Source organism: Ochotona curzoniae, unplaced genomic scaffold (assembly GCF_017591425.1).
Source record: "Ochotona curzoniae isolate NIBS_2020 unplaced genomic scaffold, NIBS_Ocur_1.0 contig_4612, whole genome shotgun sequence".
NCBI lineage: Eukaryota > Metazoa > Chordata > Mammalia > Lagomorpha > Ochotonidae > Ochotona > Ochotona curzoniae.
Genome location: NW_024466343.1, coordinates 11,362,336 through 11,389,285, shown reverse-complemented (window position 1 = coordinate 11,389,285; position 26,950 = coordinate 11,362,336). Strand labels below are relative to the sequence as shown.

At 38.0% G+C, this 26,950-nt stretch overlaps 1 protein-coding gene across 16 annotated transcripts in view; it reads right to left on the bottom strand.

Moving 5' to 3' along the window:
- ADGRL2 (adhesion G protein-coupled receptor L2) overlaps nucleotides 1-26,950 on the bottom strand; it is a 183,343-nt gene that overhangs the window by 70,031 nt on the left and 86,362 nt on the right. For 14 of the 16 annotated variants that reach the window (XM_040987340.1, XM_040987348.1, XM_040987332.1 and 11 more), the window contains one exon: nucleotides 11,155-11,368. In XM_040987340.1, the coding sequence (XP_040843274.1) occupies nucleotides 11,155-11,368 (214 nt within the window). Of the gene's footprint in view, nucleotides 1-11,154; nucleotides 11,369-26,950 lie in introns of those variants that run through there. The other 2 variants (XM_040987344.1, XM_040987343.1) reach the window with 1 other exon arrangement.

The following is a 26,950-nucleotide window of genomic DNA, read 5'->3' as shown; positions in this document are numbered from 1 at the left end:
GCTTTAAATGTCACAAACCCACATGTAGCCTTGGGAGTACGAGGCGGTGTGTTATGAAGCAGCAAACACGATGCTCTTCTAAAAGCTAACATGCTTGTGCGCTGCAGATCTAAACAGGGTAGGCACACTAAATAATGAATGACTAGAAACATGTCTCATGACTGAACATGAAAAGCACATTATACACATTCATAGTGTGCACATCAAAATGTATTAACTAATTTTCAGACTATTTGTGTGTGATGAAAGTTGTGATTAAACACAATCTTAACTTCATAAACAGGTGTTCGAGGTGGCATATTTAATAGTTAATCATTTTTTTGCCAGAAGTTCAGAATAGTTAAAACTGTATGCTTAAACATAATATCACATATTTTATATTACAAATGATGCTCAACTTACTGAGTTTGATATGCTAATATTAAGAAAAAGAAACACTAGAAATCTTGCTAGTGCTCTTATCTTTGACCCTTAAACTTTTCCATTTCAGCAACCTCATTAATGTCAAGATGCTATTAGAATGTCTGCCCAACATTTAAATCTCTACAGCCTGGGCTAGGCAAAATCTTCTGGGCTCAATCAGGAACACTTCTTTTGGTATTCAGCCCCAAAACTTAACAGACACAGAAAAGTCAGAAATTATTTTATTTATTAAAAAAAGGAAGACAACAAAGAAAAATACTAGTATGCATAAGTCATTTTTAGGTTTGACTTGCATGACTATTGTTATTATTTTGCTTTCAAACTGATAGTTGTTACACCTGTGAGTCCTAAAATGCCGTCATATTTAACCAGTACCACTAATAAGACTAAGTTTTAGTAGTGAGCACCTGGATCATTCCTTGGTCAGCTAACATAGGAAGCACCACTTGGGGCAAGAACAAAAGACTCACTGGTAGTCCTTTTAGAACTGCCAACCACAAAAAAAAAGCAGGTGTGGGTGGTTTAAAAAAGAAACAGATCTTCAAGGAAGCAGTTGTGAATTGGACAGGGGCAGAGAGGAAAGAGGAAGCAGAAGGCCTAGGAGAGCAAGCCGGTGGGCAGTGGTACTGATGGTAAACTGCCACAGAGAAAGCTGGAATACTCTTCTTCCTGTGGCAGGTGCACAGAATCAGGGCTGAGTCCATCCTAGGCAATGCCTTGGGCAGCCAGGGAGAGACCGATGCTACGAGGGGATTAATGCAACCACTCCAACAGAACAGAGAGAAGGGTTTTATCAACTGTTTCCAAAGACAGCACTACTACTCATTTTCAGCTTTTATTCCATTTTATCTTCGTGTACACATTGATATGTCAATTCTGTTTACTAAGTGATATTCAGTGGGTTTCCTATAGAGCAATGAACCTTAACAGGCAGCTTTTAATTGGCCCACATAGGAAACCGCATTACTATTAATTCCACAGCTACAGCATAAAATAAAACCATTGCTTCTCCAACTCCAGAGCAATTAGACCTCTCGGCTATTTGGCTAACTCTACTTCACGATACCCAATGCAGTTAATTATATTTTTTGATGTTAATAGTCTCTGTCAGTTTCAAGCATAACTTCTCTTTGATGAATATTTAAATTATATTTGAATAAAAAATAATCTTAGTTACATTTCATATTCAGTAATCATTGCAGCTTAATAAAGGTCTACTTGTCAAGGGTTGAAATAAATGGCCACGTATACAAAAATGTCTCAAGTCAACTGATCAAAAAATGTATTTGTGGCAATCATTATTATGCCTAACATACTTGTTTATACACATTTTAAAGCAACAACTCACAATTAAGATTTCAAAAGTTACTTATAACATTTTTATTAAATATATTGAATTTCATAAATTAACAACAAGAACACTACAGGACCAGGGCATGAGACAACTGTGTATAGGGGACAAAATACTACCAAATTATATAATGTGCTAAAATAAAAATTAGCACACACTCCTGTCTCTTCTTGCTGTATTGTTTTGGACATGTGCTTAGAACAATAAGAGAAAAGCTCTGACTTTCCAAAAGATCTTTTGATGATAAATCTTTTTAAATTCACTAGTGAAGAAAAATAACCAACAGTTTTTTCCACCACACGAAAGCCATAACCAGGAGTTGGAGGTGAGTAAAATTTTTGAAAATGAGAGGTCAGGGGGGTAGTAGGAGCATGATAAAAGACCATTAAAAAAACATTTCAAATTTATTTTGCTTTACATCTAGATTATACTTATTCAGATTAAAACAAGTATTCAAAATAAACTGAAAACAGGCTATTCCAGCTAAAGATTTTACTGAATGAATAAATGTTCTGTTAGCCTAATTAAGATTAATGAATTTCTAAAATTCATTAATTTAAATTTTTAAAATTATTTGGTTATTTAATTGAGGGGGGAGGAGAGAATGATATCCCATCTGCTGGTTCACTCCCCAAATGCCAAATGGTTAGCATGAACATAAAACCCAATTCATCGTAAGTGGGCAAAGCCCTGATTGAGCCGTCAGTCCTCTCCCCCAAGAAGCTGGAACTGGAGCAGAGCCAAGGGTCAAACCCAGATACTGAAACTATTAGCCCAAAATGCCTACCCCTAACTAACTTCTGAATTTTAAAATCTTTAGCCTCTTAGTCTCTCTTATCCTAAATCCAAAATCTTTCAAATACAAAGAGGATGTGCCAAAAAGACAGAAGGAAATGTCCTGAAATACGTACATCAATCTAAGAAACTTCAGTGAAACACCAGGCTGATCATTCCAGAAATAATTTAGTTAGTAGCCACAGATTCAAGATGCATGGACATCTAAAGCCTGTAAAACTTCAGGATTCTTCTTTTAAAACTATAGGAGCTATTACAGAAGCCAGTAGCAAAAGGAATAGTTATTTACAGGGGGAAACCACAAAAAAACACATTTTTAAAAGTAAACAAATAACCATGACCAAGAAAGTCAAGAAAATTAAAGTAACACTTTAATTGCCTGGGATTCCTTTCTACTAATTTTTAAATCCGTAGTCTATAGCTGTTTCTTCATATTTTTATAGCACTTTTTTCATTTGGCTTTCTTCTAGAAAGGATGATCAGTTCTTTTTTTTTTTGATGTTTGGGATATATACACTATGTGATTAGACTGCCACATGTGCATACTGCCTGCACAGCTCCAGCCTGTGTCTCACAAACACTAACAATCTGAGAAATTCCATATTAAATTAAACTTATTTCAAGAGGTAGAAAGTTGGGTACCTTTTTAATTTAATTTTAAGTGTTAACACTTGAATATGTGCTACAGTCATATATTCCCCCAAAGACTACAAAGAAGACTGCTGTTTTGATTAGACAGCCGAGAGCCAAATGCCCTATTACTGTGTCACACAGTTAGTGACCAGAAGAACTGTTCACAGGCTAGTGTTTATACATTATGAACATTAATTTTGTTCTAATACCAACTTATGTCAAGTGCCATATGATACAGCTGAACTACAAGATGATACCAGGCTTTGCACACTGATGTTACAATTTGGTAAGGAAATATAATGAATCAAATGAGTAGTATTTCTAAGGGTTATTTCCTCACAAAGTAGCTAGCTTGTAATAACTGAAATGTTCACAAATATCTGCAATCATATATAATTCCTCCACTAAACACAGACTGAATTTATCACCAACTGAACTTTCACGCAACAGAATCTACTACTCAAGCCAATTTAAACAGAATCAGCTCCTGTTTCAGATACTATCTCCAAGTTATAGGTAGAGCATTACTCGATCAAATGACAGGTAAAGTAACACTGTAATATTAGTTATACAAAACACTTACTAGGTTTACATGACAAAAACAAATATTAAATCAGATTTTACCTAGAAACACTTCAAAGAGAATTATCACTTCTAAAACTAAAGTAGGACCACTAATGAGACTTTCTAACTACATTGCTATACTATATAACAAAATGCAACAAATTCTATTTGTTTGAAACGGAGACACAAAAAAGACACACAGCAAGAACTGCTATTCATTGAAATATTCTCCAAATTCCCACGACAGCCAGCGCTGGGCCAGGCTGAACTCAATCCACATTCTGACTGGGGCTGAGACACAATTTCCTGAGTCAGCCCCTACTGTTTCCAGTGCAGAGCAGGGCCAGGCCTCGAACAGTCACTCTGAAAAATGCAGGCATTGCAACTGTCAAATGCCCCATACTATATTTTTAAAGAAAATATATAAAAAGGTGGAAAGAATCAATCTTTTTAAGTTGACAAGAAATTATATGTTGAATTACATTTCAGTTGCATTCACTGGTTTATTAACTTCTAGGAACAGAGGACTGAAAAAGTCAGATCTAAAGCAAGAATAGTGACTAAGTCTTGACCTAAAAGTCAGGCATAAAAGTGATTTCCATTCTCTATGACACATGCATTTTCTATCAGAGTGTAACAGTGTAAAAGTATAAGTGCACATCAGGTTTTTGGACTATTAGTACCAAATCCAAAAGCAGATACAAATGAAGAAGAAAGCACTTAGGGAGCAATGCACTCAAATGGGTCAATAAAAATAGCTGTAAGTAGATCTATGTTCAGGAATCTATATTCACAATACTTTTTACACAATGTACAAAGTAAAACACTGCTATTTGTGGTTTTGTTTGCTCTTGTGCTGCTAGGAGGGTGTAAATTTGCAATTTCATTATGCATGAAAAATTAATGAGGCCACAACAAATAGTAGTTTAAATTATTATTACAAACAAATTAATATCAAATCTTCTCGTTTCTTCATTCAGTAAGATTAGTCAATGGAACATATTAAGAATGATCCTGACTCACAACTGCTTTCTGAGAAAACAAGCAAAGTCAGGGGAAACAGACGTTTAGGCTCTTGGTTAAGACGCCTGTGTCCTGTTATCAGCTCTGGTTCCAAACTAGAGCAGCAATGATGCTTGCTGCCTGCTAGGGCTCAAGAACTGGGTGCCTGGTATACAGAAAACACACGCACAGATTTTGTTCTCCTGGAATAACTCTATGAACCCATCTACAGCACTCATCTTTCAAGCAAGAAAAAAACAATAAATGGGATAGTTTCCAAGGCAGTGATAATCACCATGAAAAGATCACTATGACTACATTGAGATTTATACATCAAATGAAATGTCCATATTCATTTTTATTGATTCTACTTCTGTTTCTGAACTTTCAAGTTTGGTTTCAAAGAGAAGTTAAATTTTCAAATTAAAAACTAAAGTAAAATCACCAAACTTAAGATAAATCTTAGATTTGTGGGCCCAGTGCTGTAGCCTAGCTGTTGAAGTCCTTGCGTTGAAAGCACCGGGATCCCATCTGGGTGCCGGTTCTTATCCTGGTGACCCCAAACCCACTTCCCATCCAGCTCCCTGCCTGTGGCCTGGGAAAACAGAGGAAGATGACCCAAAGCCTTGGGATCCTGCACTCACATGGGAGATCTGGAAAAGGCTGCTGGCTCCTGGCTTCGGATCGGCTTATCTCCAGTTTTTGTGGTCACTTGGGGTGTGAACCAGTGGATGGAAAATTTTCCTGTCTTTCTTTCCTCCTCTCTATATTTGCCTTTCCAATAGAAATAAGTAAATCTTTAAAAAAATAGCTTTGCTTTTAAAAACTTCCTTTATCCTCACCCCACCTGTATCTGTTCAAAAACAAACACAAGCAACAACACACTCTTAAAGTATTACTCAATACTCTAAATGCCACTAAAAGACTTCAGGGAATACTGACGACTGCTAATGCAGCGTCCTTCGAGAAAATGACCATGCCTTTATATGGCCACTGGACATTTTCATATATTCACACGTACATATAAGCAAAACCCCATGCACCTTAACAGAACATGCCAACTGAAATGAGTAATATATATTTGTACTCCTAAGCTTCATTAACTCATAAGAGAATTGTTCGACTAATTTTCCTATATATTTTTTTTTAATATAACGAGAAATAGCGGATCCTATAGGGTAGATTCTTTGATGTAACATTTCTTTCTCATTCACTAGATAAGCAGGGTTGTAAAGGAAATTTAGATGTTTTGCAAGCCATTTTACAATTTATTCGTCTTTCTTGCACACAGAATGCAAACGTTTAATATGGTTAAATTTTATTACTGCCAATAGGCTTTTTTTCCTATAACAAGTACTTTGGTTTAAGTGCTCATCAGTAAGTGACATGCAAAGTCTGTGTCAAATTAGATATACCAATTAGAGCTTTAATGGTTATTTATTACCATATTAAAGTTCAAGAATCTATACTAGGAACCCTCAAACACTTGGTCTAAGAACTGCACTTACCATTTAACTAGCTGTCCTAAAACCATTCAGTCAAGAGTAACCTAGTGGTACATTAGTCAACTAGAAGAAATAACCTAAATACACTGCATACAGATGATGGGTTAGTGGCATCTGAGTTACTCTTATTTTTGTACAAATATTTTTCATCCTTGTGAACAAATGGTTGATAAGGCCTGACAACAGAGATGCATAAAAGCACCTGGGAGAAACAACATAAGGTAAGAATGCAATTTCTCAGAAATAGCAGGCTTAGAGTTTATGATATGAGTATGTGCACTGAATCAATACACTAAGCACGAGGAGCGTGCCCTCCACTTCCAAGCATTACAATAAAGCAGCAACAGGATACATCAACTTGCAGCATTCTATGAAATATCAACTCCACTGAAAGGGCAAAGAGAGCTAAATTCTTCCCTCTGAAAATCATCATTAATAAGGGAGACACATGAAGATCTCAGAAAGATAAGTGTTAGTTGTAAAGAGATTGGAAAACAACTATCAATTCCCTAAATTTAAAAGCTCTTTCAAATTGCTCTAAATAAAATACAAAGCTTTTTTTTTTTTAAATATAAACACAGAATGATCAATATAAAGGTTGAAAAGGTTCTGTGTCAAGCAGAGTACACACAAAGTCTGCCAGGGAACACAGACACAGAGTGAATGCATTTTAATGGATTTTTCTGGTTAAATTCTAAGCCAATTCCAGCTTCACCCTCACAGATTTTATACATAGTTGTGTGTATCTAGGGGTTTCCTTTATTCAAGTATTATATACAAAATTACTAACTTTTTTAAATAATGGAAATGTGTAATAAAACCTAGATAAAAGAACTGAAACTCAAATTTTTTTGAGAATAAGCCTTCAAGCCACTAAGACATTCACTAAAGAATGAAATACTTAGATGTGAACGGCTGAAGTTCCAACATCTGTGGCAAACAACTTAACCCTTTTCTAAAGACTCGCCAAGTAAAACAGGGTCATCATACTGCCATTTCCTCCCAATGATACTCTAAAAATAAGTGAGATTACACATCCAGCAGCATGAGCAAAGCATACTGATTATAATGACAGTTGATTCCCTAAATGTTGGAGTTTAGAATATGATGAGCCCCAAATTCCTTGCTACATTAAAAAAGAAGCTGGAGGAGTAAGTATATAGCCTCAACATGAAGATATTTGACTCCCATATCAGGGAACTCTGGTTCCACACCTGGCACCATCTCATAACTCCAGGCAATAATGATGGTCAAGTAGTAAGTTCTTGCTACCTACATTGGAAGACTTACACAGTGTTCAAGCTCCTGGCTTTAACCTGGTCTACCTATTCTTGGCTTTTTTGGTTGTGGTTTTGTTTCCATGGGTCTTTTTGTTTGTATCTTTGTTGTGGGTTTTTTTTTTTTTTTTTGGTGGGGTGGGTGGGTCATTTGGTCATTTTGGTGAGTGAGCATATGAAAGAACTGTTCTGTTAATCATTCAAATAGATAACAATATTTAAAAAAAAATTACAGAATAGGGCCTGGCTCAATTGACTAATCCTCCTCTTGTAGGAAACAGGATCCCATATGGGCACCATTTCATGTCCCAGATGCTCCACTTTCCATCCAGCTCCCTGCTTGGGCCTGGGAAAGCATAGGAGGTTGGCTCAAAGCCTTAAGACCCTGGATGCACATGGAAGACACAGAAGATACTCCTAGCTCCAGGTCAGCTCAGCTCCAGCCATTCCTGCCATTTGTGTGAACCAGTGGATGGAAGATCTTTCTCTCTTTCTTTTTCTCTAAATCTGCCTTTTCCATAGAAATAAATAAATCTTTAAAAAATAAAATAAATTACAGAACTAAAAATATACTATATGAGAGGAAGGAAAGAGAAACATTTTGAATAAAAAGACAAATAATTGGGCCAGCAAAAAAAAATGTAAAAAAAAATAACATGCAAGAGGGATCCACTCAAAAAATCCTATGTTCCAAAAATAGGGAATTGCTGGACAAGAAAACTCTGCATAGTCTATCACAGTTACAAGTACCCACCACTTCGGTGCCTCAATATATAGGTAAAGTCTAATTAAGATGCCAGAAGTACTGCAATTCCAAAAGCTAAAGAAAGTTGTCCAGAGCAAAGTGATATGTCCAATTCAGATGATTCCAGGCGTACAATGGTTTAATTTGCAATTTTCAAATTTATGATGGTGCAAAAGCAACATACACTTAAGCAAAATCTGCACTTTGCATGTTGATCTCTTCCGAGGCTAGCAATCTGCAGCAGGATTCCTTCTAAAGGCGCCGGGCAACACTGCTTCCCGTCAGTCATGTGATGATACGGGCAAAGAACTGACACAGCGCACTATTAGCACACTAATATCATTAAGCTAGGATATTCAGTGGGTTGATTTATTAAATAATATTTTTAAAATTAAAACATATTCATTATGTGATAGATTCATCAAGATAAACTCCATCATAAATCGTGGAACATATGTATTATTTGATTTTTTAATTAATGGATTAGTGCTTGATAGCAAAATTAAATTGCTTAAGTTCAACAAAGTAGAAATCATTAGACATTACATTTCAACCCATGAAATCAGTGTCCTGCTGCACCTGACCACATACATGACTCACTGCGATCGTTGTAAAATCGCTGAGTTCCAGTTTTCCAATCATCCATAATACTTCTATTCAAACTCCAGCTCAAACACTGATGCTGCATTTTATACTGTCCTGAACTTGTATTTGTTAGAAATACTTTTTTTAACTAAAATCTAAATTTTAAAGATAAAATCTGCCTCTTGCCATATCTTAAAAAACATTCTAAGTAATACAAAAAATAATAACTGGGAAAGGATTGGTCTGACTTGATGAAGAGTATGTTTATGCTCTCTGTACACTATTTATGCTAACTGTGCACTGTTTGAAGGTGACAAAATTTCCCATTAGTATTCAAAAATAAACTTTTCATCTTGCCTTAATATGCTTGTTACACTGATGGCCCTTCTCAAATACTTCTCTCATTAGGTGAATATCCTGACTTAGTAAAGCTTAATCTGCTACAAAATAGTCATGAATTGATTAACTTGTTAAAAATATCTTACTTACAGCACCCTGAAGGGAAAAAAAGGGGACTATATTTACCTGAAGTATTAAATGGACATTATCTGGTAAAGGAATGTTAATCAAAATATACAAATACTTTTTAAAACTGACAGTAAGAAAGCAATCTGATTAAACAAATGGTATAAGACTGAACAGATACGTCTCCACAAAAGACAAACAGATGACAATAAGTATAAGAATGTTGAACATTGAATGGCATTAAAAAAATTGTAAATTAACATGATTTAACACACTCCATTTGGGATGGCTAACGTACAAATACTGGCAACATTAAATGCTGACATTAGTATGAACAAGAGGGAATCACACTCATTGTTGCAGGGAAAGTAAAATGACACAGCTTGCCAGTTTCTTACAAAATTAAGCAGATCTCTACCATATACTGCAGCAATCATGCTCCTGGTATTTATTCAAATGTACTGAACTGACCACAAAAAATCTTTACACAAATGCTTAAAGCAGCTTTACAACTGCCAAAGCTTAGAAATGGCCAAGATGGGCCCCGGTGCAATGGCACAGTGGTTAAAGTCCTTGCCTTGAACGTGCCGGGATCCCATATGGGCATCGGTCCTAATCCCAGTGGCTCCACTTCCCATCCAGCTCCCTGCTTGTAGCCTGGGAAAGCAGTTGAGGACAGTCCAAAGCCTTGGGACCCTGCACCCACATGAGAGACCTGGAAGAAGCTCCTGGCTCATGGCTTTGGATTGACTCAGCTCCAGCCGCTGCAGCCACTTGGGGAGTGAACCATTGGATGCAAGATCTTCCTGTCTCTCCTCCTCTCTGTATATCTGACTTTGTAATAAAAATAAATAAATCTTAAAAAAAGAAGTGGGCAAGATGCCTTTCAATAGCTGAGTGCACAAATAAACCCGCTATGCGAAGTTAACAGAATATTACTCAAGTATCATGCAGAAAAGATTAAAAAAGAAACGAACCATTAAACCAGGAAGAGTCAAGGAAGGAACCTAAGTATGTATTACTAAATGAAACAAATCAGTTGTTAAAGCTGGTATGTGCAGTTTCAACAAAAATGAAATTCAAAAAAAGGCAAAACAATGGAGTCGTTACAATGTTTAGTGGGTGTAGGAGGTCTCTGGGATGAGGGAGGTGGACCAAGCACAGAAGATTGTTAGAGCTATCCTGTGTGCTCCTAAACAGTGGGTACATGTCATCACGCATTTGTCCAAACCCACAGAATATACAGCATCAAGAGTGAGTTGTACTGCCAACAACGGAATGACGATGATAATGAGCGTCAACAGGTTCGGAGTGTTAACAATGCGCCACGGTGCTGTGAGAAGCCGGCAAGCCGGGTTATTTACGTAAAGGAATGAATGCGAGTTATGTGAGAGGCCTCTGACCTCCTGCTCAATTTTGCTGGGCACCAAAACTTGCTTCGAAAATATACCTCAAAACTTACAAGAAGTTAAGGAGCCGCTACTGCAAAAGAACTAGATATTTAAACACTCTTGATATTATAGAAAATATTTTAAATGGCTGAAACCCATGAAAGCAGTATATTTGAGACACTAAAGTTCTTACTTGTAATATTAGATGTTCATTCTGCTTTGTGGCATCTATATTGAAGGGATGTACATACTTAAATGTTATTGAACACAACAGAAAGCAAAACATCCAAAAAAAAAAAACTGACTCTGTTTTATACATAAGCTAGCCTATGAGTTGTATTCATCCACTTTGGGATTATAGACATTTTATGAGCCTGGATTTAGTAGCTAAACACAGGACATTAACATGAGCACTTACCTTTGAGTCATGATCTTGAAGGCATCTGGGAGGTAGCAGTCTGTATTCTCCATCTGAAAGGGATCAGCATCACAAATCTTGTCATCTGTCCGACCGTAGTTAGCACTTTCGATCATGATGACATCACTGCCTGGACATCGTAGATCTATAGAATAACCTTCACAGGACAATTCTCGTCTAACTAAGCCAAATGGTAAAGCTGCTCTGCTGAAACCTTTAAATAAAAAAGAAAAGGAACATATTTAACTCATTTTAGTAATTCACTTTGTAAGACTAGACTTTTACATTTTAACCATTTTCCTAGTAGAGGTCTCACAAAGTAGATACAAAGAATAAAAGCAGAGCAAGCCAGGAATTGTAGAGAAGTATCTTTGCAAAGGAGAGCCTTGCTTTGCCAGTGTGCTACCTCTAGGTTATCATACTGAAAATTACAGTTTCGGCTGATTTAGCTCTCAGGTTTCACCACCTATAGCTTCTATTACAAAGGACTAATAATGCCGTCAGTAACTTTTATTATTATCATTTTTATTACTTCACATTATGAGTTATATCTGCATACTCCTTTTTTTAGAAAAAAAAAAACATTGACACTCAGAAATAAAAGAAGCTATGCCAAGTTACAACCATCTCAGCTGACCAGCAGAGTTGTGGCCAGGTCAACGCAAGGTCTAAATGTTTCTCTGTGTCCTCACTGCACGATGCTTTTCAATAATTCAATGAAACAGAAAGTCATCTGGACAAAACTGAATCTTCCAAGATGTAAGCCATCCACCAGAGGGGTTACTGATTCCCACATTTTTGTGATTTAGAAAATCAGCAATTCCAAAACTTGGCTCAAGTATCAGTTCAATGGAGAAAATCCAAAGGCACAATGGATTGTAGAGAAAAGAAAAATACATGATTTGAAATACTGAGTTCTTCAAGATATACTAGCCAAATGCAACTTCAGTTAAGTTTCACTAAGATGGTTTACAGAATTGTGCAAGCACTGAAAGTATGTAGAGAGGTATAACATTAAAGGAACATAGAAACTGACGCGGACAAGTTGCCAACAAGCTAAGCTTCCAAAACAGGGCTCTTTGCCAGGCTCATAACTAAACTTTGTGCTTTTTGCATCTGCCTCTTCCCTATCATATATTATGTTACCTATTCAAACAATCATGGTTAAATTAGTATTCTATGTTACAGTTGCAACCTAAAATAATTTCTATGGCATGGGTAGTCAACAGTCATTTCTGTGGGGAAAAAAAAGTTGTACAGATTTTCAGGCAAGTGATGTAAAATAAAATTTTGCAATGTGAACTATTTTAAATGGCATAGTGATTTGTGTTTCTAATTCCATAATAAAATAAGTAATATTCGTGGAATGTCAGCAATATTAGAAAATACCACATATTACACGACTGGCTTGGAGCCTCACTTGTCCTGGGCGAGCCGGAGGCCACTCGCCACAGGCCACTCGCCGCAGCTTTGCGAGTCACATTAACAGGGAGCAGAGGCAGAGCAGATTCGAAGCAGCACTCTGAAGTGGGATGCTGGCAATGTACTCAGTGGTTTAACCTGTACAGTACCTGGACTGAATGATTTAACTTTGGATGTTCTGCAGATTACTTATGGTTCTAAGTGAAATCTTTTCTACTCTGTACATAGGTATTTGGGAAGGAATATAGTCGACTACATACGTGCATATGCCAAGCATACTAAACATCCATATATGAGTATGTCTGTACCGAGTTTTTGAACGTGGAAAGTCATTGCACACTTTGGGATTTAAATTTCCATCTCCAAAAAATTAAGCAATCCTAAAGTCCTATGAAATTATCCTCATCTATGAATCTGAAAAGACAATCTGATTTTAATTAGACATGCTTTCCTGATAGTTTCAAATACTAAGTAATTAATAAATGATTCCCTCCTTAAAATAAAAACTGACATTGTTAACACAGATGTAGCATGGCACAAAATCATAACTGTATGGCATTATCAAGATATTTCTTCAAATTACATGTGATGGATGAGACAAAGTTCACTGAAATGATCAGAAAATGTGTATTTTAATCAGCAACTCAGGAAGAGGAAAACACGAGTCAATTACAGAGAAAAAAAAGTTTGCCTAACATTTTTTAAAAATAAGCAAATTTATTTAAAGAAAGAAATATGCTGTTGTGTTTAGTCACTTAACATTATTTTGCAGAAAATTTCATGGGATATAAATCAAATTTTCCCAGAAAATAACATTAATTTTAGAATCTCAATACTTTCATTAAGTAAATCTTACAAAAGTCCCCCCTCCAAATTTTATAAAAAGATTTATTTCATTTTACTGGACACTCCGATATACAGAGAGGAAGAGAGACCAAAAGGAAGATTTTCCATCCGATGATTCATGCCCCAATTGGCCACAACGGCCAGAGCCGTACTCATCTAAAGCCAGGAGAAAGAAGCCTCCCCCGGTCTCACACGCAGGTGCGGGTACTCAAGGCTCTGGGCCTTCCTTGACTGTCCTCCCAGGCCATAAGCAGGGAGCTGGGTAGGGAGCAGGGTCGCTAGGACCAGAACTAGCACCCATATGGAATCCTGACAGGTGCAAGGAGCAGAACCTAAGCCACTATGTTACCATGCTGAGCCCCCCCACTCCACCCCTGTCCAATTCTTAAAAACATTTATCTACCCCTTTGTTTATAATCATATTACAACCTAATGCTGAATGACAATAACACAGGTAAATCTGTCACTTCTTACTTGCTTCATATTTTGTATAAGTCTGTATTATAGGGTTTAAATTGGAGTACATTTTTTAAAATCATTTGCAAATCTACATTATTGATTCCCAAATACTGTCTAATAGTTACTAGGTTAGCTTTTTAAAAAGTGAGATCTTCAAACTCCATTCCAGATCTGCTGAATCAGAACCTTTGGATCATGAATGAAGAAGCCAGGTTATCTGTATTCGTAGAGAAAAATGTTAATTTATTTACAACAGAATGATGTAATAACCAGGATTTGCCCAGAATTTCTCTAAGGCCTTTTTAAAGCAGTTCTTACTTCTCTGTTGAGGCTGCCTATCTGTCAAATTATTACCATCATATTTCCTCTTAATTCTCTAATATAGTTTTACTCTAATATTTGAACATACTTATAATAGCCGCTTTGAAATGTTCACCTGCTAAATCTAACATCTGGGTTCGCATCAGAGGTAGTTTGTACTGAACACTTTTTCTCCTGTGTACAGGTGAACTCTCCTCTTTCATTGCATATCTTGTCAACTTTCTGTTGCTATGGAAAACCGTGTGCTTCAAATAATACAAAGTTGGCAATTTGGAACTCAGATTTCTTTCCCCTGAGAATCCTTGTTGTAGTCATACTTTCGTGTAAGTACCTTGATGGATTTAATCTGCAGGATCTGCCGCCTCACAGTGCATGGCTGTTTATGTCTCAGTTCACTCCCATTTTGTATCATGTTGCTTTCATGCCTATGGTCACGTTTTAGCCTGAGGTCTAAGAAGTCTGCATTGCTTAGGGTCAACCAATGAATGGGCAGAGATGGCACAAAAAAAGAACCCAAATAATACCCCCACCCTTTGATGGTACAGTGTGTGTTGGGGAGAACATCCAAACATCAAGGAATTCTTATTAAGGTCAGCCTCAGTTCCTGCCCAGTCCTTTCAGGTCTCCTGCTGTACTTATGCGAATGCACAGTGAATTGCTGGGCTCTTGAATTCCTTAGATCTCCCCCTTACATTTCCAATGGGACCACCAGTCTCCCAATCAGGAACCACAACCTAAGGCTGGCAGGACTTCAGGTGCCCCCCATCAGTTTTCTGCAGTGCTTACTACTTTGGCTGATACCTTTTTTTGTGTGTATGAAAGCTCATCCATAGCTCCAAATAAGGTCAACTCTTCCTGCTAGCAAAGCTACTCACTAGACTTCACAGCCAGCCTTGTCCTGATCAGACAACCACAATAACACAGTGGAGCAGCAAGAGACAAGGCACAGAAGCAGACCCAAGCAAAAAAGCTTTAAAACTTCCACTGTGCCAACCAGAAACTACAGTGGATCTCACGAATAAATATTTCCCTATTTGGTTGGCTTTGGTTTATTTCCAGTGCCCAAAATGGGTGTTACTGACCATTTTTTTCCAACTTTGTCGGTAGCTCGAGGAGCAGTTTCCACTGTACTCCACTACTATCAAAAGTTCCTGTAAGGGACAATTGTTACACAGCCTATAAATCCTTAAAGTAAACAAATGAGACAGTACTACTGTCCTCACAGAGGAAGAAACTGAAGCAAAGTGATTCTATAGACACATACAGAGTAAGAGTGAAATTAGCGTGTAAGAGCAGCAACTCTCGTGTCCGTTTACCCAGTGTTCGGTCCTCCTAATAATGATAATTGGCAGGGGGCTTGGGGCCAGTGAGGACACAGTCATGTGGCACTGGGTGCTGTTAGTTTGGGGGAAGAGAAACAGCAAAGTAAACAGAGTCTAATGGTCAAGTATTCGCTGGAATAGCTCAGTCAACATAATCAGCATAAAGAAATCGCCAACTTAAAGCCTCTTAACCGCACTAAGACATTTATTCTAAGCTGTATTTTCAATCTATTTCTATGTCAACAAAGGGGAAAAAGAAAAAACCCAGCAACCCAACAAGCAAAGTGTAATCCAATCCATCTTGCAATCCTGACAATCGAAGACAGAACTAGTGGGAGGCCCTGTGAGCAAAAAATCAATATTGCAGCTTTGTGCTGTGCAAATGTGAATACTGCCAAATAGCGGTGCTTAGAGTAAAATGAACTGTTTTGCTCCATTTCTCCTTTCTGAACAAATGATTTTGAAAAGACAGTTTTTCCCCCAAGCTATAAAATGTCAAGCAATAACTCTCGGTGCTTTAGGCTAGTGATTGGAATAAATACCTCCGGGCAACAGGTGCAGCGACTTAGGACTGAAATCATTCACATTCAGGGGATAACTCCTAATAAACAGATGCACTGTTACCAGAATGGAATTTGTAAGACCAGAATTGGAATTTTATCATTAGATTCTTCATTGTTGATGAGCATTTCTGCAAGGAACACGCTGGTGTGGAAATCCACTGCACTGTCTGTTGTGACGGACTTTCACAATTAATTAGGGACATTTTGCTTTCCATGATTGTCTCCAGTGTGCTTTTTGTATCTGTGTGTAAAATCATACATTCTGATGAAAGTGTTTTTATTAAGCTGTGATATAAAGACTGCAACTTTGCTGCTACAGTTCTTCTTAATGTCTCTGCACTACACGCTGTCATGGGCGCCTGGGTTCACGCTGTCTATGAGCCTAGACAGCACCGTGCCTTTTGATTATCCGAGCCCTCCGCCAGACTGAGACTGTGACTTCAAGCTCTACCAAAACATTAAGTCAGGCCACACTCTATTACCAGGGCTGCATATGAAACCTTCAAATTATTCCTGCTCCTATGTTAATGTCTTCCTAAACTGGAAATGAGAAAAATATTCAATCAGGTGGTACGGGAGGGGCATGATTTCAACCAGCCTGAAAACTTATTTCCTTTTCATCCTAATTTAGATGAGAGTACTCAAAGTAAACCTGAAGTTGAAAGATTGCATTAACAGTTTAACGTTAGCGTTTATCTCTGCATATGCACTGGGTCAACTGAATACTTTCAAAAATTAAAGAGGCATAATCAAACATTTTATACCAAAAGGCAATATGCTGAAAGTCTGTATCCTAGTACCTCTATACAGAAGGTCACTCTGGAGATTCAGTGATTTGACAAGTTCCATGTAAGAAATAGCTATCAATCAAGCTCAGCAACTAAAACCTAAAGTACCTGCTTGTGTGTTGACACAAGCTCTGACTTCTGTGCTATGTGAAAAGCCTAATCTCTGACGCATGGAGAACAGAACAGCTTTGACCTACTGGGGCCTATCCCATATACAGAGGGTGGGACTGCGGCTTGGGACTCAGAGATCCCAGAGAAGGGAGTGCAAGGTTCCAAGCACTCCAGCTCCCTGACCATGACGGCCCAAGGGCTTGGGCTCCTGGCACCCACGTGGGAGACCTGCCTGGAGCTCTGAGACATGGCCATGTGGAAGAGGAAATGAGCAAATCATAGTTCCTGCCCTCTCCTTCATTCTGCCTTTCAATTAAACCTTTCTTTAAAAATCAAACAAAAAAAACTTCAACTTGTGAACTTGTGTTTATACTAAGAATAAAGAAAATAAATGAAAAGTCATTTTCTAGCATAAACATACTAACATGCAATGTAGCAATTATTATGAAACACCAAAACATCAGAAAAATAAAAATTAATTCAAGAGAAAATGGTCAAACAACTTAAGATCAGTCAACTACAAAATACTCTGTATGAGAGAGTGGAATTCCTTGGCTCTTGCGTCATCTGATTTGGAAGCTGCTGTTTAGCTTCCTTAAACAACCAAAATGTAAGTTATTTTTTCCTAATTACAATTTTGTTCGAAACTTTGTAATTTTATTAAGCAAAGTCGACTTAAATACAAAATACTGTGACTTACTTTAACAAATACATAAAACAAATGCATAGAGACACATTCATATATAAATGCAATTACATAAGCTACAAGAACAGAAATGCCAGCTCTGGAATCTGCCAACAGTCAATAAATTCTGGACACTGAATCCTTTAAGGTGAAACATGTACTTTGAGAATGATATCACCTATGAGGCTCAAATACTACAACTACTACTACTACCACTGAAAAATGTCTCAGTGTCTGAAGAACACATGAACTGGGAACCCTTTAAAACACCTAATATCACAGTATTTATCAGAAAGAAACTGCCTAAAACACCTAAATTATCCATTACAGGGTAATAATTCATACATGCCATTAACACAGCAATGTTATAAAATACTATCCGCAACGTTGTGAACCTTAAAATTCCTGACAATTGCATCTATTACAAATATCAGACCCAGAAAGATGTTTGCAGTACTCTCGGAAAGTAGCCGTAACTTCTCCTAAGTTCACAAATGTAGTATTGCTTTACTGCTGATTGGCTTTTTAAAATCATGTGGTGAATTTCGTATTGTGCTACAATATTCCCTCAAGTACTCCATGCCTGCCTTACTTAAATCACTCCAGCAACACTACACTAATTTTTTCTCTTAGTCTATAATGGGTCTTTTAAAAACTAGGTCATTGGGCCCGGCACCATGGCCTAGCTGCTAAGGTCCTCGCCTTGAACACGCTGGGATCCCATATGGGCGCCGGTTCAATCCCGGTTGCTCCGCTTCCCATCCAGCTCCCTGCTTGTGGGCTGGGAAGAGCAGTTGAAGACATCTGGGACCCCTGTACCCGTGTGGGAGTCCTGGAAGAAGTTCCTGGCTCCTGGCTTCAGATCAGCACAGGGCCAGCCGTTGTGCTCACTTGGGGAAGATCTTCCTCTCTGCCTCTCCTCCTCTCTGTATATCTGACTTTGCAATAAAAATAAAATAACTCTTTAAAACAAAAAAAAACTAGGTCAAAGCTTCCCTGTCCAGCGGAAAGAACCTCATCTCCCAGGATGTCCTGTTGGGTCATCTGTTCTATTTCTTCCTGATAACCTTTCCTCAGCACCTGCTTTGTGTTTAGCACTCTGCCAGACAAGTAGCATACAACAGTTAATGAAATAACGCTCCCTGTCTATACAAGGCTGATGGGGATGGGCAGTCTTTGAGAAAAGGCATCCTATCTATCTGGCTCATCACATTCATGCCAAAGCCTGGTAAGCAGTTTACAGTGTCCTTTATAAAGAAAACAATACAAAGATGCCTTCAATAAATGGATACATTTGACTGGATGAATTATCAGCTCCTCTATCACAACAGACAAATAAATGTAAGCATCTTAACTCCTCCCCTACTGAGCTATCAGCTTTTCAACAGAATGAAGAATGCATAATTTTGCATATTTTTAAAAAGATTTTTTTTTTTCTTTTTTACTTGAAGGGCTGAGTTACAGAAAGAGAGGAAGACACAACATCCTGCCTTCTGCTGGTTTATTCTCCAAAGGCCACAACAGCCAGGGCAGGGGCACGTTGAAGCCAGGAGCCTGCAACTCCATGTGGGTCTCCCATGGAAATAGAGGGGCCCAGGCACATGGCCAATCTTCTGCTTCTTTCCCAGAGGTAACAGCAGGGAACTAGATCAGCAATGGAGTAGCTGGGAGAGATGGAATAGCTGAGACTCAAACTAGTATCCACCTGGGATGCCAGCACTGCAGGCCATGGCTTGACTGTAGCACAATGCCAGTCCCTAAATTTTGTGTCCTTGAAAAGGGACTGAAGCATAACTGGCACTCAATTTTTTTTTTATTTTGTTTTTAAACAATTTTCAAAAGGTAGGTCTTGCAGGCCACTGAGCCTAAGCCTGGGAAGCTCACGTTCTGTGTCGGTGCCAACCAGAATCCTGGCAAATGGCTCAAGTGCTTCGGCTCTGTGACCCTTGTGGGACACCCGACATGGATTTTCAGGCTCTTGGCTTCAGCTTCTACCCATCCAAGCTGTTATTATTTGCAAAAGATTCTCTCCCACAATTTCTCTATCCCTCTTGCTGCTCATGTAGATGAAAATAAGTAACTTTTTAAAAACATGTTTTTACTTTGAAAGGTGAAGAGACAGATTTTCTTTAGAAAAAAAAAATTAATAATGATTACATGGTGGATCCGAGTTGGAAGGATCAAGGTTTAGGGAAAATTGGGTGTACTCACTGCTTCATTTGCTATTTCTTCTTGTTGTTTCTCGGGGAAAGAGAGAGACTAAGGGGGAAACCATCTGTGACTTTCCACTTGTCTCAGCACACAGGGATGAGGAACCGCCACCTCTCATAAGCCCGGAGTCTCAATGTGTACATATTCCAAGGGTTCTGAGAGAGATTTTCCATCAGCTGATTCATGACCCATATGCCCACTACAGCCTGAGACTGAACTGGATCAGGCCGAAACCAGGAGCCAGCAGGACCTGAGTCCCCAAGATGGGAGGCCTGGATCCTGGTACTGTAGGCACTACTTGCTGACTGTGAATTAGCAAGAAACTGCAAGTCACTCAGGACTCCGACAGGTGTGCCCCACGTGGTGTCTAACCAACTAGGCCAAGTGCCTGCTCCTATTTTGTATGCATTTTATATTTTAATTCTTGTGTACCAAAAGATGCAAAAATAGTTTCAAGAACATAAATTTGGTTTTTAAGGGAAAATACTCACACACACATATCTTTTTTAAAGTTTTATCTTTTAAATTTAAATTGGGCACACTTTTAGAAAATATTCTATTTTGAAAAAAACAATACAGATGTCAAGAGTTTAAGAATATAAGTACCACAGGCCTCTAGCCAGCAGAACTTCACAATGAGATTGTGCCCTTAAATGACAGACCACTACCTGACACAGTTCTAAATTACTCCAGAGTGGTTGACTTCAGTTATGAAAAAGCTCAATTATTTTATCCCTGATTTTCCCTGTTTGGCATAGCAAAAAAGGAAACAGTGAATATTCTTTAATTTTCTTTTACTTACCAAATCCAATTTAACCTTGAAAAGATCGGAAAAGTAATTTCTCTTGTCACTGAGAAATTCACATAGTACCATCAAATTCAAGTTCTTAAATAACTGTATAATGGATTGACTATCAACAAAGAAGCCAGAGTAATCACAGAATAAACTAAAAAATAATTTCATCACCCCTCAGGTACTCCTTACTTCCACCTCTGCATGGATTATTTATATAAATATCCTAAGCCATGATTTCTTTAAACACTCTTTTGTTAATAGATATTTTAAACACCTCCCCAAACACAGTTGTCTCAATATATTTTTTTCTCAAAGCAACAAAATATGGGCTCCAGTGTGATAGCATAGTGGCTAAATTTTCACCAGGCATCCACTAGGATTTCCATATGAATATCTGTTCATGTCCCGCTGCTCCACTTCCCTTCCAGCTCCCTGTTAGTGGCCGGGGAAAGTTGCAGAGGACAGTCAAAAAGCCTTGGGATCCTGGATCTGCCTGGGAGATACGGAAGAAGCTCCTGGCTCCTGACTTTGGATCAGCTCAGCTCTGTCTGTTGTGAACCTTTGGGGAGAGAATCAGCAGAGGGAAGGTCTTTATTTCCTCTCCAATAAATATAAATAAATATTTTTTTAAAAAAACTAAACATGCAGCAGAAATGTTAAATCTATTCCCTACACAGTGACTCACTCCAAGGCCAAAGGATTCCATTCCTTTCCTCTCACTCTATTAAATGGTGATGAATAAAATTAATTAGGATGGAGGCTTCTTTTAAAGAATTTCCCAGGCAGGTCTCCAAGATCAAAGAGAGTCAGAACTTGGATTCTAACTCTTTCTGTTGATACCTTACAATATTTAAAGTCAAAAACAAAATTTTACTAGTAAAAGAAAAATCTACATTTCATTTCTGAAAAGTAAATTAAATCACAACAGGGACAATACAGTATATGAACATCAAATTTCCATATCAACTTTTATAAGGTACCAATAAACTCTGAAGGCATGAAGGGGATACATTTTAACAACCGGCTTCCTCATTAAACATATCTATAAGAGGCCAATTAATATCAGCTCCAGAACTTACTAGCATTAACAACACTGAAACTACACTGAAACCACCCACTCATTTCTCTCAATTCCAAAGAAGAATCCAAATGCAATCACATTCACCCACTGATGACTCAGCCATGTGTTCTGGGAGGGAAAGGCCCGTATCTTCATATATAATCCATGAAGGATTTTTTCATTACTTACCAAAGGCAACAGACTGAAACCCAACTCAACTCTTAACTTCACAAATATTATTCAAACCAACAAGTTGATCATTTAAAGTGTCACCCATTTAACACTTTCCTCAGTAAAAGGAACAATTTCAAGTCTTTCTCAGAAACTAAGGGGTTTTTTTTGTTTTGTTTTACTGGGTATTTATAATTATCGATGATGACAGGAAGGATTTTCTACTAGGGCTATGAAGACACACACTTTCCCACAGGTTTTGAGAGTAGCAGCATAAGGTATCAAGATCGTTTCCCTTCTTAGAATAAGTTCTTATTTAAAAAAAAAAAAAAAAAAAAACATTTATTTATTTAGTGAAAGAGTTACAGAGAGAAAGAAAGACAGACTGAGAAATCTTCCACCCAAAAAGTTGCAATGGCAAGAACTAAGCTAAGCCAAAGCCAGGAGCCAGAAGTTTCTTCCAGATATCTTGTGTGGAAGGCATGGGCCCAAGCATGCAGGGCATTTCCCACTGACTTACCATTAGCAGGGAGGGGCATCAGAAATAGAGCAACTGGGACTTGAACAGGCATCCATCCAGGATGCCAGCATCACAGGCAGGCAGTGGCCTTGCATGTTACACCAATACGAGAGGCCCCTAAAATCTAAGTTACTATTACAGACACGATTTTAAAATATAAACTATTACTACTAACATGTAACACTGATGATTAGTCTCATAAACAGATGTAAAGATAAGTTTCTAGAAGTAGGGAGCTCAGGAGATCAACTAAGAGGCTGATGGAATACATAGAAACTAAACCGAAACAGAATCACTGTTGGGGGGGGCGGATGGGCTGGCCTCAGAGATTAAGTGCCGCCTGCACACCATCCATCACCTGCCCTGAAGTACCTGACTCTGCTTTCCCAAAATGTCCTGGGAGGTAGCTGGTAGTGGCTCAAGCACTTGATTCTGTGCCATGCTTCTGGGAAACTCAGACTGAGTCCCTGACTCATGGCTTCCAACCGGCTCAGCCTCGGCAGTTGTTGGGAAATCTGGGGCATGAACCAGGGGGTGGAAGATCTCTCCCATGCTTTTGTCTGTCACTACCTTTCTGTCTTTTAAGTAACAAATTATTAAATACATCAATTTTAAAAGAAAAAAAAAAGGGAGCACTATGTTGTTAATTTCCTCAGTAAATGCACCTCAATCTATTAAAACTGCATCCCATAAAAGAAATTAAATGCAGTCCTCTTCATGAACTTCCGCTCATTATGTAGTAGACATGATCGTAAAATAATCTGGAATGCCACAATGGTTCAATCGACCAATTCTCCACCCGCAAAACACAGTGATCCATATGGGCTCAGGTTCGTGCCATGGCTGCTCCACGTCTCTTCCAGGTCCCTGCTAGTGGCTTGGGAAAGCAGGAGTATGGTCCAAGGCCTTGAGACCCTACACTCATGTGAGAGACCAAGGAGAGGCTCCTGATTCCTGCCTGATCAGGGCAGCTCAGCTTCAGCTAATGCAGCCATCTGCGGAGTGAACCAATAAATCGAAGACCATTTTTCTCTCTCTTTCTCTCTCCCTCTCTCCTCCACAATTTTACCTTCCCAATAAAGATAAGTAAATGTTAAAAAACAATAAAAACATAAAATGATCAATAATACTCCCAAATGGAAAAACAGCATTTAATGTTCATGTACTCATTCATTATGTATGTGGGTCCTTAGTACACTCTAATAGAATTAGACTATTTTGCAATAAGCTAACAAAACTAACAAAACTCAAATGGGAGGCAATTCTACCACTTCCTTCCACAAACAACAGAAAGCACACCCCAGGTTAAAGTCCTCCCTGAAGCAAAGAAATAACTTTTACAGAAGTATTCCATCAAGTATGATACGGGATTTAAAAAAAACCCATCCCAAGGTGAAATGAAGGCCACAAAAATCATCTCTAAAAGTGACAATAATGTCTGACTTCAGGGCTACTTTCAATGTTATCTTAGAGCTTTGCCAATGGGCGCTGATCAATTTTTAATTAAATGATGAGATTCAGAGTACACATTCAAACTATATTCAAATCTGAATCATCACAACACTTGAGGCAGGAGGAGGAGGGTGGTAGATAAGTTTAATTTGACATTGTACAATTGTAAACTTTACCTTCAAAAAGAAATACAACTTTTCTACAGTGTTAACACTGTATCTTTTTCTTGTGTTTAACTGCCAAGCAGAACATCAAGAGAACTAAGAAATAGCATGGTAGCAGACCCGATGCTATAGGCCCTGCCCCACACACTATAGCCCACTGTAGTCTTTCATACTTGTTCCCTACAGGTACCAAGAGTGCACTTCCAACTTCTAGAGCCAGAGCTATAATAAATTATGAGGAGTTGCAGAAAAAGACTCACAGGGCCCCCGTGTGAGGTGACACTTCTGGGCCCTGGTGTGCTCTACTCCCTCTCTCACCCGTCCCTGCTAGCTGTCCAATATTGACCCCTTTTACAGCCTCAGATACTTTTAATTTCATCCTTACAAAATGAAATGCTACCAGATAAAAAAGTTTCCTTTACTATTGGGGGAGGAGGGCTATGGAAGAAGACTTGGTAAGAGTCACAAAAACAAACAGAAGCTTATCAGAAAATAAAAGTATGTTTAAGTGAATCTGATTTATAAGACCAAAAGGCAGATTTAAAGGAAGTACATTTCCATAACCAGGGAAGAAGCGTGAGTACAGAACAAGCCAGGGGCAGGACCCAGCATGATTCGTGCAAGTGTGCACTCTGCCCACTCCCATGCCCGAGATAAAGGAGCAATCTGCCAAATGCTCACTCCAGGACTCCTTCTGCCACTCACTAAGTGGGTAAAACTGAAGCAAGTTTCTTTGCAAATGAATTTCAGTATCCTCAGAAAATTGTTGCAGATTCATGTTTACTATTAAAATAGAACAGTATTCCAAATATTCTAAAAATTAAATACAAATCTGGTCTTTCAGAGACTCACATGCTAAACTCTAAACAAAGAGTTTGACCATGAATTTTCTATGATCTCTTGCTGATAATGGCTTTTGCATTTCTCAATATTTCAAAAGAATCAGTAACATTTCTTGACGTACGTAAATGTTTAAAAACTTAAAATACTGTGCCCAGCAATGAAACTGGAATCTGAGCAACTGCACTGTTCGGTTAGTTATTTTTCTCATTACACATGTAATCATCTATATGACACCCTCAATTTTCCACTTTGGCTTATAAAGCCTACCTATTATTTAGTCAGTGACAGAAAACACTGGCTGACCACTATTCCAAATGGTTTGGATAAACAAAAAATTAATTTTATCCTAAAAGTACAACCTAAACAGAAAATAGACATTCATCAGAAATTAAGCAAAAGCAACTCAGAACTTTTAATCCTGGAAAACGACACTACACATTTATCAGACGCATCGTTCTGCTCACTGGAATACTGAGTTGCAGTCACAAGAGAACTGCACGAGTATTGGTTGATAAACTCAGTGCTGGAACGACAGAAAAGAAATCATGGGTAAATCTGATCGCTAAATAGTGCTGAATTCCTGTTCATAAAATAAAAGCCACCAAACACAATGGATCAATGAATCAATGAAACCAGCACTCTACCTCAAAAAAGCACCACAGCAGGAATTAAACACCAGGAAACCAAGATAAATCATGTAATTAAGTAACACAGGTTAAAATACACAAAATGTGCCTACAAATCAGGATCAATGTCAAAGCAGATAGAGAAAAAAGAATGGGGCATTCATATTAACATAGGCAGCATCTTAACACAAAATGCTCAGTTTCACGAGAAAGCACAAAAAGAAAGCCAAGACACAATTTGGTGATATTTGCTCGTATGATAAATTACCTAAGATTTGTCTGTTTGGGTATTGTAAAACACTGTCATGAATTTCAGAGTATGAATGGGGACAATCTTTCTGGAAAGAAACTTACTGATTCCCATTTGTAAAACTATACAATGAAATAACTTTAAAATACTGAAAATAAACAAATAAACATACAAGAATATTTTGAAGCAAACTTAAGACCCAAAATGCATAATGACTTAAAAGTACATGAATTAAAATGGAATATGAACCACTCTTATTACATTAAATAATAGAATAAATGCAAGGAAAATAAATATTAAATAATTCTGTAATAAAAGTGACTTGGAATTGAATTTGCAGTAAAGAATGTAAAAGCACTATAAAGCTACACATATAGGAAACAAAAAAAGAGATTCCAGAAATTGAAACCATTTTTGGCCTACCAGTGATCTATTCAACTGAACCAACCGGGCTCAGTCATCAGGGAACTGATGAAAAGCGAACACCAACCCTGAGGTGTCAAGATAGAAAATTCGGGTTAAGTGAGCTAAAGTGAGCAGATGAATCAAAAGCCACTTGGCCCAGGAAGACAGCAGAGATTCCCTCACCCTTTTTAGGAATGGTGTGAAAATACACCATCCCTCATCCTTAGAATTGAAGAGCAAACACCAAGGTTTCCCAACCACCCAGCTCTCCACTCCAGATCCCTATGTGGCCATGGAGACCATGGCAGTTCTTCCAAAGATTGACCATGCTTCTACGTCTTGCTCCTCAATTCCTTTGCCTTAGATAACCCACATTTCCTTGATAACCTGTGTCTAAACATAGTCATTCTACAACAGAAAGCTGTACATTGCTCATGCAAAATGCAAGGTTACTTCACAAAGTTTCTGACAAAATGGAATTAAAATCACACGTTCTAATGCCCAAACAAGAAACGAGTTAAATTCCTGCAGGTTTCTTTTATGTCACACATTTTCATGAATTTCCAGAACATCCTACATATTCCAAAAACTGCACGTTTTCCTAATCCTAACCTCTCACTACACATAATTACCTTCCTGTTTGTTCCAAAATGTATCTCAACCTTGCCAGGCTTTTTCCCAATAAGTTTCAAGGCTGGCGCTTTGATGTGGCTGATGAAAACCTCTACATGCTGAAATGTGAATGAGTGAGCTATTTTTTTCTAGAAATAACTTGTTTATA